The 15,690-nt window shown below is 40.4% G+C and overlaps 1 protein-coding gene across 2 annotated transcripts in view; it reads right to left on the bottom strand.

Moving 5' to 3' along the window:
• MTMR2 (myotubularin related protein 2) overlaps positions 1 to 15,690 on the bottom strand; it is an 85,822-nt gene that overhangs the window by 4,604 nt on the left and 65,528 nt on the right. For both annotated transcript variants that reach the window (XM_070425933.1, XM_070425935.1), the window contains exons 10-12: positions 13,208 to 13,393; positions 9,900 to 10,106; positions 2,824 to 2,916 (exon numbers count right to left, since the gene is read on the bottom strand). In XM_070425933.1, coding sequence (XP_070282034.1) covers positions 2,824 to 2,916; positions 9,900 to 10,106; positions 13,208 to 13,393 — 486 coding nt within the window. The remainder of the gene's footprint in view (positions 1 to 2,823; positions 2,917 to 9,899; positions 10,107 to 13,207; positions 13,394 to 15,690) is intronic.

Genomic DNA, 15,690 nt, shown 5'->3' with positions numbered 1-15,690 from the left:
AGATCATTTAAAGCGAACCTGCTCATCTTTTCAAGGACCAGCCAGGCAAATGGGAGTATCGTGTAACCCAGGACTTTGGCAGCCTCTTTCTAATTAAGAAAATTCACTTTCTCCATAACCTAATGGCAGCGGCCTACTGGATGTCTTAATATTATACAAACGCCACAATCTGTGGGGAATTTATCAAGGACAAATTACGACCACAGGAAGGTAAAGGATTTAGTTTAATCCATCCTGTCAATGTAATAGTTCAAAATTATCCCAAAGTTTCCATGTAAGATTGTACCAATTACACAACTGAAAAGGAATTCCATGAACATTTAGATTGCAGAGTTGGGAAATATTCAAGTAAGTTGTTTTTAGAATGATTCCTACCCAGTAGTGAAGAAAAATAGCATGAACTGTAAGCAAAAGGGACAGGGTTAAAAACAACTTTACCTTAAAATTTCCTAAATTTTAGGAATCCATAAGCAGGGTAATATAGCAGATTCCTCAAAGAATAAATGATAACTCCACGTTGTGGCTATGGAACTGAATGAATGCAGCAGGTGATCAAGCACATGCCAACAAAAAGCTAAGTATTTTAAGAAACTTGGTCAAATCCCATTTGTTTACAAAATAAATCCCATCACCTGATTAACACTCTTAGCCTTATTTATTAGCCAACTATGCGTGTACTCTGACTCATGAAATAGCAATCCAGAAGAGCTGAGCCTGTGGGTAGCTCTTCTTGGCAGGGCTTTTAGCTCAGTTATGAGAAGACATCGTAATCAGTGGGCATTTCCTCACAACAACACTAAAATAGCAGAGCATTAACTGCTGGCACTGCTTTTAAAATCTTAAACAGAAGAGGAATATTTTGTTCTCCTTGCATATTTAAAATCTCAAGGGCCCTTTATCCACTGCTTCCTAAAGATGCGAGTAGGAACCTGGTTAACTACAACCTGATTCTCATTTTGACAAATGTGTTATTTAAATCTCTGAACAAACAAGCAATTACTTGTAAAATTGAAGATTACCAATAAACATTGTAACATTTTATGTTCAGGAAGAAAATGTACATAAAACATAACTAGATGTCTAAAGAATCATCACTTCTATAATGTATTTTAGATTATCTAAGAAACAAGATTAAACTGATTTTCTACTTTATAGTACCTTTAGCTCAGCATTGAAGTAAGACTGCTTTTAGGTATATAGCATATAGAAAGTTAACACAGCTACTAAGGAAGACATGTACTAGTCATATACTCTGCCATGTAAACAACTGGTAACTTTGATTTTTTTTAACAAGCATACCAGAACTAATATATTCACTTACGTTGCCCCTTTAAGATAGTCCCCTTGGGAAGCAGTCCATATAAGCATCAATGATGCCACGGCTTCACACAACCTTCCTAGTCCGTTGATAGGGCATTTGATTTTTACCAACAGCCAAATGCTATTTAGAAACTGAATATGGTAATGGCCAAAAATGGGTCCTGCCCTGGTCAGTTTGGCTCAGTAGATAGTGAGTCTGCCCTTGGACTGAAGGGTCCTGGGTTTTATTCCAGTCAAGGGCACGTATCTCAGTTGCAGGCTCAATCCCCAGCCCCTGTCGGGGTACATGTGGGAGGCAACCAATCAATGTGTCTCTCTCACATGGATGTTTTGTTTTTTTAAAGTGGATCCTATTATTTCTAGTCAAAACCCAAAAAAGGACTGGTAAGGATTTGTATAGCTGATATACTACCTCAAAGGCAATTCCAAAGGAAAATTTCTCACCTGCTCCAAGTAGTGAACATTAAAATAAGTATGTAGCATCTCCCCTCCCACAACATATGAGAACCTGATGCATAGAACAAAACCGAATTGTATACACATTTGTATATGTGTGAAAATACCAGCCTCTTCATACTGTAGTCATATCTACAACACAGTTTAACCCAGCAAGTTTCCAAATAATCCACCCAAATTGAAATTCTTATGGGAAGAAACAAACTTCAATATACACTGTAATTGGTGTATTTTTTCCTAAGGATCACCACTTCTTTTAAATAGTATTTTCTTGAAGCTAAATTGTGACCCTAAAGCAGAGCAGAGCCAGCAATTTCCCTACCTTATATTCACACGAGAATCTAACTAAAAAAAACCAGACTCCCAGCTGAGGTCTAATAAACCCTTGGGTGATAGATAGTTAACTGACATACCAATGAGCTGTATCCAACTTTGGGGTTTTGAGATGATTTTTAAGTAGAGTTAAATATTTTTATGACCCAAACCCTTGCCTCATTAGGGGGTGATCCCATAATTAACCAGATTTTTTTCTTTTGGGCTATCTAAATATAGCAAACCATTTACACTAGATTTCACATTGGTTTATTAGAAGTTGGTAGAAGCTCTAAAAAAACAATCTCTCCATACCTAAGAAAAATAAAGAATCTATTATATACCTATCTTGCCATCATTTCCCACCCAACCCATTTTTCATTAAAGTTACTTGCCTGTTTCTTCATTTCTTTACCTTTTTAACAATATGCAGATGAGCTTTTGGGTGAACATGCTGCATGATGTTACTAATTATCTATAGAGGAGGAAACCTCTTGGGTTATTACGGAGCCACTCACTGAAATGCTGAATCAAACTGTCAAGTGTTTAATACTATTCCCAAATAATATTCTTTAGCTTAATTCACAACATGATAATTAGGTAATAGTTATGTTACCTAAAAACCTTACAAGAATTTTCATTTTACATGAAATATAGAAAAATCAGTGACCAAATCTCCTAAATCCAACTGGAAGGCTTAAAAGCAGGATGTAAGAATGGATATGTATAAGTTACCTGTCTTGTCATTTGCCAGACACAGTCGATGAACTGAAGAAAAACAGGCGATCTATCTGCATCTGCATGATTCTTATCTCCATGCCCAAGTCTCTGAAGAAAGACAGTGAAATAGCATGTGAACTTTGTGGAGTTTTTCATTTTTTTAATGAAAATAAATTTCCAATAAAAATACTATTTTGTCAATATTTTTTAAACGCCAGAAAATCTTTTTAAAAGAGCATAGCAAAGAAAACAGCCATCACCATCACCCTACCTATGAAATGTCCATACAGTAGACTCGTGCACCTGAAACCTACACTGAATGGCCAGATTATGACCACCTGACGTTAGTAGGCAAATCAGCTATAATTTCGCACTGAAGTTGCTAGAGGGCCAGACCATTATAAATAGGGAAGCAGGTTGTTTACCGCGACAGAAGTGATTTTTTTCTGAAGATATGGGTAAACAACGCGATTTAACAGCCTTTGAACATGGGATATATATACATACATATATATATACACATACACACACACACATACTGTATATGCTTTGCTAACAAGTATCACCCCAATAAATTCAATAAAAAGAAAAAAAGAAAACATTTTTATGTGCAAAACTGCCAGGTTTAACATGTGATGCTTTTAACAGGAATTACAACTTTGTTTAATAAATGAAACCTAGGCAATTGAACCGACAACATTTCAGTGCATAGGACAATGCCCAACTAGCTGAGCCACACCGGCCAGGGCACATGCCAGGATTGTGGACTCCATCCCCAGTAATAAGTGGGGGCGGGTGGGGGGGTGAGCAGCTTATCGATGTTCACTCTCACACCAATGCTTCTTTTCTCCCTCTCCCTTCCCCTCTCTCTAAAAATAATAATAAATGAAACCCAGACCTAAAAGGCTGATAATGGAAGATTGGAGTAGTCAGACCTCAGAGCCCAGATTTTTGTTCTGGAGATCTAATTTCCCCCAGAATATTATGTTGTTATATAAAGTACCCTTCTCCTCTAACACCTTGGCCAGTGCATGAAGGGGACCTGCTGCATCTTAGCTCCAGTCTTTTTTTTTTTTTTTTAATATATTTTATTGATTTTTTACAGAGAGGAAGGGAGAGGGATAGAGAGCCGGAAACATCAATGAGAGAGGAACATCAATCAGCTGCCTCCTGCACAACCCCCACTGGGGATGTGCCCGCAACCAAGGTACATGCCCTTGACGGGAATCGAACCCAGGACCCTTGAGTCCACAGGCCTACGCTCTATCCACTGAGCCAAACCGGTTCTGGCTCCAGTCTCTTTATCAAGAAGAATCAACATTAGCACAAACCTTCATAAACCTTTAAAAAATGCTTGACTTCTACCCTCCAAGCATGCACTCACCCAGGTTCTCAGTTTTTTCTTTCTCTGAGCACCTCTGCCCCAAATGACTGAAACAGATCCCTGTTCTCTATCTTAAAGCCATTGATTCTAAAAATATGATCCCGACTTCTGGGCATGGGGGAAGGGACTGTGAGATCAAACTAATTTCATAATCCTAAAATGTCATCTGCCTTTTTTTAATTCATTGACGTTTGCACTCATGGTGCAAAAGTGATGAAGGATCAAACTTTTTGGTACCTTAGGAGGAATCAAGCAAGGCAGTGAAATCAAGCTGCACTGTGGTTACATCCTACCCTGCCACACACATGCACTTAAATGAAAAGGACTAAAGCCAATTTCTGGAGCTGTTTCCTTGAAGCAGTAAAAAGTATTAACGTTATTAAATGCATTTTTTTTTTACTATTCTGTGTAACAAATGGGAAATGCACATGATGCACTTCTGCTGTAAACTTAAGTAGAACGATAGGAACTGACACTTTTTCACAGAACATTGTTCTGACTTGAAAGAACAATTGATAAGTGAACTATGGTTACGAAGACTTGACTATCTTGCAGACTTTTTGAAAATGTACAAAGTGACTGTGTCACTTCAAGGAATACAATGGATAGTATTTGTTGCCAATGATTAAATTCAAGCTTTTGTGTGAAAATTAGATTTTTGGAAAACTTTTACCTGCCACATAAGTTTGATAATACCTAAAGACTTCCAATAAAATCAGTGGTGGATTAACAGCTGTGGTTTATGGGATTATATAAAGAAATGCATTGGAAGAACCAAGATGGCGGCGTAAGGTACAGACCTGTGCGTGCTGCCTCCCACAACAACATTGAAAATACCAACTATAAGACAAAACAGCTATCATTCAGAATCATGGGAAAGCTGGCCCAGTGCAAGTTCTACAACTGGAAGGAAAGAAAGAAGTGCACTGAGACTGAGTAGGAGGTGCAGAGGCGCCAAGAACAGAGGTACAGAGTCGCACACCAGGCAGGCTGCAACTGGATGCACGGTTTTTTTCATTCGAAAGAGGTTACAAACTCTGGAATCCACTGAGCTTGTTTGGGGCGGGATTCTGAGGTCCCAGACCCCTACGAGGAGAGGCAGGACAGCCTTGCAGCAGGTCGGAAAGTGAGAGTGGCTTTCTCGAGGAGTTGTTTGCAGGGACGCAGAGACTCGGAGTCGTGGAGACGCCATTGCTGTTTGCTCCGCCTTGGTGATTCCGAGACCCCCACCCTACTCAATTTACATCCCCGCCCAAGCTGTGCCAGTGGCACAAAAGGAACCACCTGTGCTTTTGCAGCTTAACCCAACAAACTGCAGATTTCAACTCCTCACACCCATAAGGGACACACTCAAGAAGCAGAATCAGGTTCGGAGGAAGCTGGAACCAGACCCGGCTGGGCCGGCAACGTGGAACCACTGTACCAGCAAACACGCAAACAGGCCCACCAGATCCAGTCTCACATGGGACACCGGGAGACGGCAGACAAGCAGTCTGTGCACTTAGTAGAAAACGAAATCCAAGCAATCATACCAGATATTCAGCCAACAAGAACGCCTGGAGATTTTGTCCAGCAAGGAGCTGCCCAACAAAAGACAGAATGCCAAACTTCGTGTTGACCAGTTAAAGTATGAGGGCCAGCACCTGCAGACTGCTCTCAGAAACTTCCAGCATCGGCGATACGCAAGGGAGCAGCAGGAGAGACAGTGAGAGGAGCTTCTGTCTCGCACCTTCACCCCCAACGTGGGATATGGCGCCCACTGTGAGGCTGCGGTACCCCTGCGAGGCTGAGACGGCCCCTGGGAGGCTACAACGGCCCCTGGGAGGCTGAGACGGCCCCTGGGAGGCTGAGACGGCCCCTGGGAAGCTGAGACGGTCCCTGTGAGGCTGAGACGGTCCCTGTGAGGCTGAGATGGTCCCTGTGAGGCTGAACACAGGGACACGTCGCGGATGGAAATAGCTACATTTTCCATGTGTATGACCCAGCAACAAAAAGTGTATACCTATGGATGAGGACAGTGGCGGGGTAAGGGAACGGGGGGGAACTGGGTGGAGGGGAGCTATGGGGGGGTTAAAGGGGAACAACTGTAATAATCTGAACAATAAAGATTTATTTTTAAAAACTGCATTAACAGTGGAAAAGGTATATAGCTCAGCAAGCAAGCATTTTCCACATATCCAACATCTGATGGTACAAAATCCCGTGTGGGTAAAAGATCTATTCAAAGTGGGAGACAGACCAATAGAATTTAATGGAACAAACAACAAAAACCTCACTGATTTGGATTCCACATTGTTTTGGATTCCACATTACAATTAACCTCTAAGAAACTACCTTTTAAGTTTTGGTACAGTAACAAAGAATAATACCAATAATTTCCTAAAAAAGCTACTAAAAGACTCTACTTTCCAAACTATGTATCTGTCTGTGTGTGGTCAGATTCTTTTGTCATATACTTCAACCAGCAAAACATACTGCAGCAGAATGAATGCAGAAGAAAAGAAATTTAGCTGTCATAATTAAGCCAAATTTTAAAAATTACCCCCAAAACATAAAACAATGCTTCTCATGAAAACTTTTTGTTTTGTTAAATATATTTTTCTTTAAAATATTATTTGTTAATGTTTCCCCGTAATTCCTATTTTGCACTAATGTGATGATATTAGGAAGAGGAGTCTCTGGGTGGAACCCTCATGAATGGGGTTAGTGTTCATATCAAAAAAGACCCCACAGAGCTTCTGAGCCCTCTTCCTGCATGTGAGGACGGTGAGAAGATTACAATCTGCAACCCAAAGGAGTGTCTTCACCAGAACCTCACCATGCTGGCACCCTGACTCTGGACTATTACCCCTCCAACAGAAATAGCCCTGGCCAGTGTGTTCAATGGTTAGAGCACAGGCCTGTGCACTAGAGTGTTGTGGGTTCAATTTCTAGTCAATGGTACATACATGGGTTGCAGGTTCGATCCCCAGCCCTGGTTGGGGAGCATGTGGGAGGCAATTTCTCACATTGCTGTCTTTCTCCCCCACTTCCTCCCTCCCTCCCACTCTTTCTCAAAAAAAAAAATCAATGGAAAAAATATCCTTGGATGATGATTAACAACAACAAAACTGTGAGGAATAAATTTCTGTTGTTTATAAGCCACCGTCTATAGCAGTGGTTCTCAACCTGTGGGTCGCGATCCCTTTGGGGGTCAACCCTTTCACAGGGGTCGCCTAAGACCATCAGAAAACACATATATAATTACGTATTGTTTTTGTGATTAATCACTATGCTTTAATTATGTTCAATTTGTAACAATGAAAATACTTACTGCATATCAGATATTTACATTATGATTCATAACAGTAGCAAAATTACAGTTATGAAGTAGCAACAAAAATAATTTTATGATTGGGGGTCACCACAACATGAGGAACTGTATAAAAGGGTCATGGTGTTAGGAAGGTTGAGAACCACTGGTCTATGGTATTATAACAGTCCAAATGAACTAAGACAAATAGATTTATTTGTTTAATTAGTATTTAATTAGTATTCAATTTAATTTCTAATATGGTAAATACTGATAGTCATAAACCATGTAAGCAAAGTTCTCTGGGGTCATCAATAATTGTCAAGAATGAAAGGTCTTGAAATCAACCAGTGTGAGAATCAGTGCCCTGTATTAACCATGTGTGAGCACAGCATCTTGACCAGATGTCCTTTATTGGTCAAATTTTACTTTCACCTAACACCTGGGGTAAATGGAGTAGAAAACCAGAGCTGACAATTTAGGAATCCATAGCAATTTCAAACAGTTTGCTATGTTTATGATTTTGGTCACATTTATATAACATGTGCAGCTTTGGCTGCCTAAAACTTTATTCTTTGAAGTAAGTTTTTTTGTGTTTTATTTTTAAATAGTCTTTTCATTTTATAGAGAATTGAAAAATGTGAGCCATCTGAGTAGATACTCCAGATGCCCAACTTCACAGTTGAAGTTCAAAAGAGCAGACTTACCATTAAATGTCTGTTTTTCTCAAGCCATTTATAAACAATGCCCACAGACCCCGGCAACTCCTGGACACTAAAGGTTAACATTAGAGACAGCGTCTGGGTACACCTCTTTCACAAAGCCTTTCAGCTGATCTAGGAAAATGCCGCCACGAGCCACACTCTCAGTGGTTTTATGGTCCCTGACACACTAATTCCTCCCCTGGCCAAGATTCTCTAAACCTGACCTTCCCTCATCACTACTCTTGCCACGCTCAACTCTCTAGACATGTGCTCACTCTGCTCCTACTTTGTGTGAAAATATTACTCCTTCTCACTCTCCAAATTCTATGATTGCAACTAACACAAATAGACATTACATAAGAACCAAGTTTTCTGATTCCAAATTTAGTGTTTAGCAGAAACTAATTAAATGTGTATTTATGTAAAAGCTACACAATCCAAAGTGTGATGTAACAAAAAAGCACATGTGAAAGGGACATAATACACCCGTTTGTATATTTAGGAACTGTGATTAGTTCTGGCTGCCCACCTGCAGAAAGGTCCTGAGGATAACTAGGAGGGAGGAGCTAGGACAAGAGAGGAAAGTGGATGGCGAGCCAGAAGAACTGACGGCTATAAATGACATGAGCTGACAGCTACTTCCTAATATCTGAAGGGCTATCTTATATGAACAAGTAGTTACATTTGTTCTTCTTGTCTCCAAAGGGGAATGAAGAAACACTGGGAAGCAGATTTTAGTTCCCTACGAGGAAGAGGTTTCGAATAGGTAGACGTTCCGGGAGGAGACTGACAGCCTTGGGGAGAGACTGCGGCTTTTTCCCTGTGGTGTCAATGAGGACACCAAACAGTCACTGTGGGACACCACAGATGTTCAACAACTGCTGGGCTCTGACTTCCTTCTGACTCTTAAATTTGATACCAACGATAACATCAACATAAATTTTGAGACTTACAGAAGGCACAAAAATTTGTCATTTCCATAAAACTAACTGCAACACTTTAACTAACTGATTTTTAGGAAGAGAGAGAAAGAGATACATCAATTTGTTGTTCCACTTATTGATTCATTCACTGGTCACTTGTTGTATGTACTCTGACCGGGGATCAAAGGTGGAACCCGTATCGGGATGACGCTCTAACCAACTGAGCTACTTGGCCAGGGCTGCAACACTGGCCAAGTGTTAGTGCCTTAAAAAGGGTAACAGGATAGTTGTTTTATTCCCAACTCTGAGTTACATTTTACTTTTTTTCTTCCAGTCCCAGTATTTTTAGACCCTGATCTTGTGTGAGCAATGCTACTTTGTAGGGCTCCTTTAAGTTGGGAATAATAATTCAGCCATTCTAATCTTTTTTTAAGTCTACAGGAAAAGCTACAAGTGCCTTGTAATTCCACAACCATTCTTGCTAATCTGAACTATCAACTGCAGGAGGACAGGAGACGCCCATGGAAATCATGGGATGACACCTGACGTTTCCTGGTAGAGATGACAGAAGAGACTGGGTCAGGGGCCTGACAAATAGCTAGGCCTGGCTCAGGCTGCAAAGCCTGGACGGAAGACGCTAATGCTTTCTAAAACAAAAACTCCTGAGAAGCTTACCCCTCTAGAATAAATGATCGATTCTAGATGAATAGCTTATGAATAGAAGGCATTATTTTCACACGCCTGATGTGGGATGCATGGAATACATCGATTCAAGGTTCTTTACTCACAAGCTGAAATCGATGTCCAAAGCTCAGCCATTCTTTCTCCACGAGGACTTCGAATCCGCGGATGGTTCGGTAGTACCCGTCCAGCATGAGCATGGCCAGGGACGTCAGTTGGGCGGTGCGGTCCCAGCCATCGCTGCAGTGCACCACCACTGACGTCTTTCCTGATTCCACTCTGTCAGCAATCCGGAGAGCTCCGGCAAGAATAAGCTGCAAAACAGATATATATTTTTTTTTAAATAAAAAATTTTTTAAATGCTTCCTTCTTTAAAATGATAATTTTTTGCTAGGGATGACTGTCTCAATAACATGAAAAACAAACATCGGTCCTTTCCTAAAAAAAATTGTTTTAAGTGGTAGAAGGCCTATAAATTTTGCTTTTAAAAATAGAAAAATCTCATAAATGCAGACTCCTATTTATCTGCACAATGAAATATGCAAATGAAAGGTGCCCTTGGGTTCTATAGAAATCAACAGTATGAGAAAGAAAAAAAGATCTAAGTTCTAAAAAGGACTGTTTCTAAGAATCTTCCAATATTCCAAGTATCATCCACTTAAATTAAAATATCCCAACTGAAGTCTTATCTGTTATTTATAACAATGCTTGCTTAACCAAATTAAAATATGTCTGAAACAATAAAGTTGATCTCTTTTAAGATATTCTATAGCTTCCACAGCATTTTACTCTTTTTATATATGGCATATAGCATACAGAGAACACAGTATAAAACTTCAGAGTAAGTACTTTTCTGTATCGGGATGAGTGAAAATTCTCATCTGTCCAATATATTACCAAGTCAATTTAACTGGTATCTAAAATAATTTCAGTTATTTATTTAAATATGCACAGACTCTGCAAAATAATTTACTGAAGATGATCCTGAGTTAAAACTAGACAAAATTATATGTAACCAAAACAGAAACAGTATACTATCCTTTAAAATAGACATTCTAGTACTATTCATCTCTTCAGTGACTAGATCCTACTTACAGAACAGCATGGCTCCCCAAACATCAGAATGAAAGAAATGTGACTTACTACCTGGTTAAAGAATCTCACAATAGCCTCCCTCTGACCTTATTGTCAGCATGTTCAGGAAACAGGGTGCTCGCTGAAGCAACCTCAATCCTGACTATGCCACAGAGTCATCTGGGAGCACTGCCTTTTTCTAAAATGCCTGGACTCCCATCTCCACTAATCCTAACTCACTATTTTAAATAACTTCCACCGATAATTCAAATGCATATCCAGACTTACAAATCACTGACCCAAAAGGATCAAAACAGTTGGGAAGATAAGGCTGACCCAAAGTGGTCATTTTAACTCATGCATTTGTTTATAAAACAACTAGAGGCCCAGTGCATGAAAATTCATGCACTGGAGGGGGGGTCCCTCAGCCTGGCCTGCCCCCTCTCACAGACCAGGAGCCCTCAGGGGCGGGAGGCGACCCGACGATCAGGGGAAGGCGACGCCCCCATCATACCTCTGCTGTTGCCACAGCCGGTAGCACAAGCCTCAGCCGGCCCTGGTTACCTGAGCCTCAGGCGGCCCTGGGCAGCTGGGCAGCCGACATCTGAGACTTGCCTGCGCCTCGGGCTGGCCCTGGGCGGCATGAGGACTAAGGAGACTGGGGGACTCCAGAGGCAGGTGCACGGAGCGACCGGCCCGCCTTGGGGGGCCGCCCCAGTGGGGCTGTGGGGACTGAGTGCTGCCATCTTTGAGGGTGGGGCAGTCAATCAGCATATTCCCTCCTTATTGGCTGTGGGCACCACCATCTTTGAGGGCGGGGCAGTCAATTAGCATATTCCCTCCTTATTGGCTGTGGGCACCGCCATCTTTGTGACGGATGGGGGTCAATTAGCATATTCCCTCTTCATTTGATAGGATAAACATTTATGGGGCCCCTCACTATGTGGCAGGCACTGCTCTAGGTGCTGGAGATAAAGCAGTGAACAGAAGAGAGTGTTGGCTTAATGAAGTTTGCGTAATGGCTGGTGAGGCCAGCCAGATGCAAATAAATAAGGAAATATACACTGTGTCAGAAGGAGATAAGTGGAAAAATACCACACAGTTCTAGGGGGTTCTGGTAGAACTGTCACTTTGTATGTAGTAGTTGGGAAAGCCTCTTTGGGAAGGTGACATTTGAGCAAGGATCTGAGAAAGTGAGAGGATAAGCCTTGCAGGTGAGAGGACTGGGGAGGAGAAGGTAGTGCAGGCACAACTGCACCTCTTGTGCCTCTAAGGACACTTGTTTCTGGTATAGGCAGCCTTTTGGAGAGAATGTTACACCTGCTATGAAATGGAATTTACAGAAGTGAAAGAGATGATTTATGTTAGCTCTAAATCAATCTTATGGGTTCCTACTTACACATCAAGCAACAAATAGATGGGCCACAGGAACCTATTCTCTAACTACATTCAAGCTTCTAGAAGAGAAGCAATAAAAAATAGTCTATAATTCTCATTAAATTAGCCTTCTCTTCTATTTGTCTGAATTTTAGAGATTTTGATGTGAGTATAAGTCTGCTCCTCCTTATGAAAAATCTCATTTCCCTTTATTTCATAATATTAATAATATATGAGGCTATAAAAATATTTTGGTAAGCTATGTTATTGAAATTCAGACCATATCTGAAAAAAATATACAACTCTATTAAATAACATTTGGTGCTTCACACATTATATTAATATTTTAGGCAAATCAGCATTCACATGGTAGTCTCCAAATAACTTAGCATTCAAAGGGTATCCTTCACTCAGCTGCTTCACCTCACTCCCCTGATCAGCATGATCATCACTTCACAAGCCACACAACAAGCATTTCCTGGGTGCCTGCTGCTCACAGATAGTGCTGCCCTAGCTCCTGAGGGGAAAAAAATATGATCACCATCTGTCTAGCCCTGATCTCCCCTGAGTTGACACACAAAAGTAATTAAATGAAGTGCGACATAGGGCTGATTAAACAGAAAGAAAAAGTAAAGTGAAAACTTCAAGAGAAACTGGAAACAGCAATCTGGTAAGACTCCAGAATAAGTAAAATACGAACGGGGACCTGAAGGATGGGGAGAACTCAGACTGGATGGGGAAGAAAGTGAAAGAAGTTCAACAGACCCAAATGCACAATATGGGAAACTAATTCATTCAAGCACCAAAACTTAGAAGTAGTTCAATTATCAAAGCAGGTATCAACTTTGCACTGTTGAGCAAGGTACCTTCGACTTCATCTCAGCGGTAAGAGCCAATATAGGTAAAGGGGCAGAGAAAGCCCTTGTTTGGCACCCTTTCTGTAACAGTATAGGAAACAGCCCACCTTAATATGCTCTAGCCAGTGAGTAGATTCCAAGTTAGACAGCCAGTGGGTCTCCTCGATGTTGGGGTACACGATCTCCTTGAGTTTTCGCAAGGATTCTCTCATAACATGAATATTGTGGATATCTAGAAAAACTAATTCTGTATTCTGATAGGCATCTTCACTTTCATAACCTCCACCCTTTGCCTGGAAACAAAGCACACACCACAGAAATAAAAAATGAACGCACATCCATAATATATTGACACCCATGAAAAAGTGCTATAAAATATCCAATAGCATAAAAGAGAATACTTACTACTGATGAAAAGGACACCTCACAGGAAAATATGGATGATGCAGGGCTGCTTAACACCACTCTACTCGCTACCCCAAGTTTTCTTATAAAACAATATACACTCTCACCCTGACTTCCTTTTATGGCTGTTATAAAAATTAAATGTGATAACATATGTGAAGGTGCTTACACATTTTAAAGCACTAAATTTACTTACCCATATTTCAAGTCCTATGCAAACAATTTCTTATAGAAGACTGAAATCACCAGACTAGTAAATTCCTTGTGCAGGAATTATGTCTACTTTACCACTGGCTCATGCTTCTTCACCTTATTTTAATCTAATATTTACAAAATACTTTGCAATCATAAGGACTTGCTTTTATTTTAGCAACATAATTTTTTTAAGTAAAAAGGCAGAATAAGTATAAAAACACAAATACTATAGTGCATTACTATCACTATTCTCAGAGACTTAAATCTACATCTACAGAACAGATGGGAAATACCTGGTTTGAATTAAACTGTGGCTGAAAAGGAGAATAATTTTCCTGGATTAATCTTTATCTATTTTATGAATAAAATAATTCTTCTATCTCCTACTTGTCTTAGGTATTAAAATCACACTTCTTAGAGCACTAATTAGGAAAAATTGGAAAAATAATGGAAGAGTCACTGCAATTATATACATGTGTATCTCATGTTGATGTTTCTCTCTCCCCCTCTCCCTCCTCCCTTCCAGTCTCTAAAAAATAAATAAATAAATCAACAGAAAAAATATTCTCCCATGAGGATTAACTAAGAAACAAACCAAAAAAAAAAAAAAAAAAAGGAAAAAAAGACTGAGGCAAAGAAAGACTAAATTAAGAGATACTTAAAAGACATATCCAAAAAAAAAAAAAAGACATATCCAACGCAATATTTAAAAAGGTAAAGACTAACCTACAGTGTCTAGGTATGTACAGTGCTGTAATAAAAGTAGAAAGAAATGCAAGAAGATGGTATTAAGTGAATTTGATTGGTGTAGGGCAGCAGTCGCCAACCTTTTGGATCTCACGAACCACCAGTGGTCCACGGACTACTGATTGGCAACCGCTGCTCCAAAGGTATCCTTAAACCAGTGGTCTCCAGCCTTTCGGACCTCATGGACCACCAGTGGTCCACGGACTACCGACTGGCGATTGCTGGTGTATGGCACACGTGGAAGACATAGTGGCTGAAAAGGTGGTTTTTTTGTTTGTTAATCTTCACCCGAGGATATTTTTTCCATTGATTTTTAGATAGAATGGAAGGGAGGGGAGACAGAGAAAGAGAAACATCAATGTGAGAAAGACACACAGATTGGTTGCCTCCCACACATGCCCCGACTCCGCAATCAGGGAACAATGAACCTGCAACCCAGGTATGTGCTCCTGACTGGGAATTGAACCCTCAATCCTTTAGTGCCGGCCAGGGATTATGTTTTTTATTTTTATTTATTGATTTCAAAGAGAGAAAGAGATCAATTTTTGTTGTTTCACTTATTTATGAATTCATTGGCTGATTCTTGTATGTGCCCTGACCCAGGATCTATAACCCACAACCCTGGCATATCAGGACAATGCTCTAACCAACTGAGCTACCTGGCCAAAGCATGGCTAGCAAAGTTTTATTTATTTTTATTTATTTTTATTTAAATATATTTTATTGATTTTTACAGAGAAGAAGGGAGAGGGATAGAGAGTTAGAAACATTGATGAGAGAGAAACATGGATCAGCTGCCTCCTGCACACTCCCCACTGGGAATGTGCCCGCAACAAAGGTACATGCCCTTGACCGGAATCGAACCTGGGATCCTTAAATCCGCAGGCTGAGGCTCTATCCACTGAGCCAAATTGGTCAGGGCATTATTTATTTTTTAATGTATATTTTTTATTTCAGTGAGGAAGGGGGAGAGAGAGAGAGAGAGTGAGAGAGAGAGAGAGAGAGATAGAAACATCAATGATGAGAGAGAATCATTGATCGGCTGTCTCCTGTATAACCCCACAGTGATTGAGCCTGCAACCCAGGCATGTGCCCAGACCAGGAATCAAACCATGACCTCCTGGTTCATATGTCCTGCTCAACCACTGAACCACACCAGCTGGGCCCAGCAGAGTTTTAATTCTTTACATTGGCAAGAGCATTTGTCATATTCATATCGATTTTTCTTACCATGCAGGCAAAA

This window comes from Myotis yumanensis, unplaced genomic scaffold (assembly GCF_028538775.1).
Source record: "Myotis yumanensis isolate MYYU_CA2020_CCGP unplaced genomic scaffold, mMyoYum1.0.hap1 SCAF_10, whole genome shotgun sequence".
Lineage (NCBI taxonomy): Eukaryota > Metazoa > Chordata > Mammalia > Chiroptera > Vespertilionidae > Myotis > Myotis yumanensis.
Note: the sequence above shows the minus strand (reverse complement) of the source record. Positions and strands in the feature narration are given on the sequence as shown.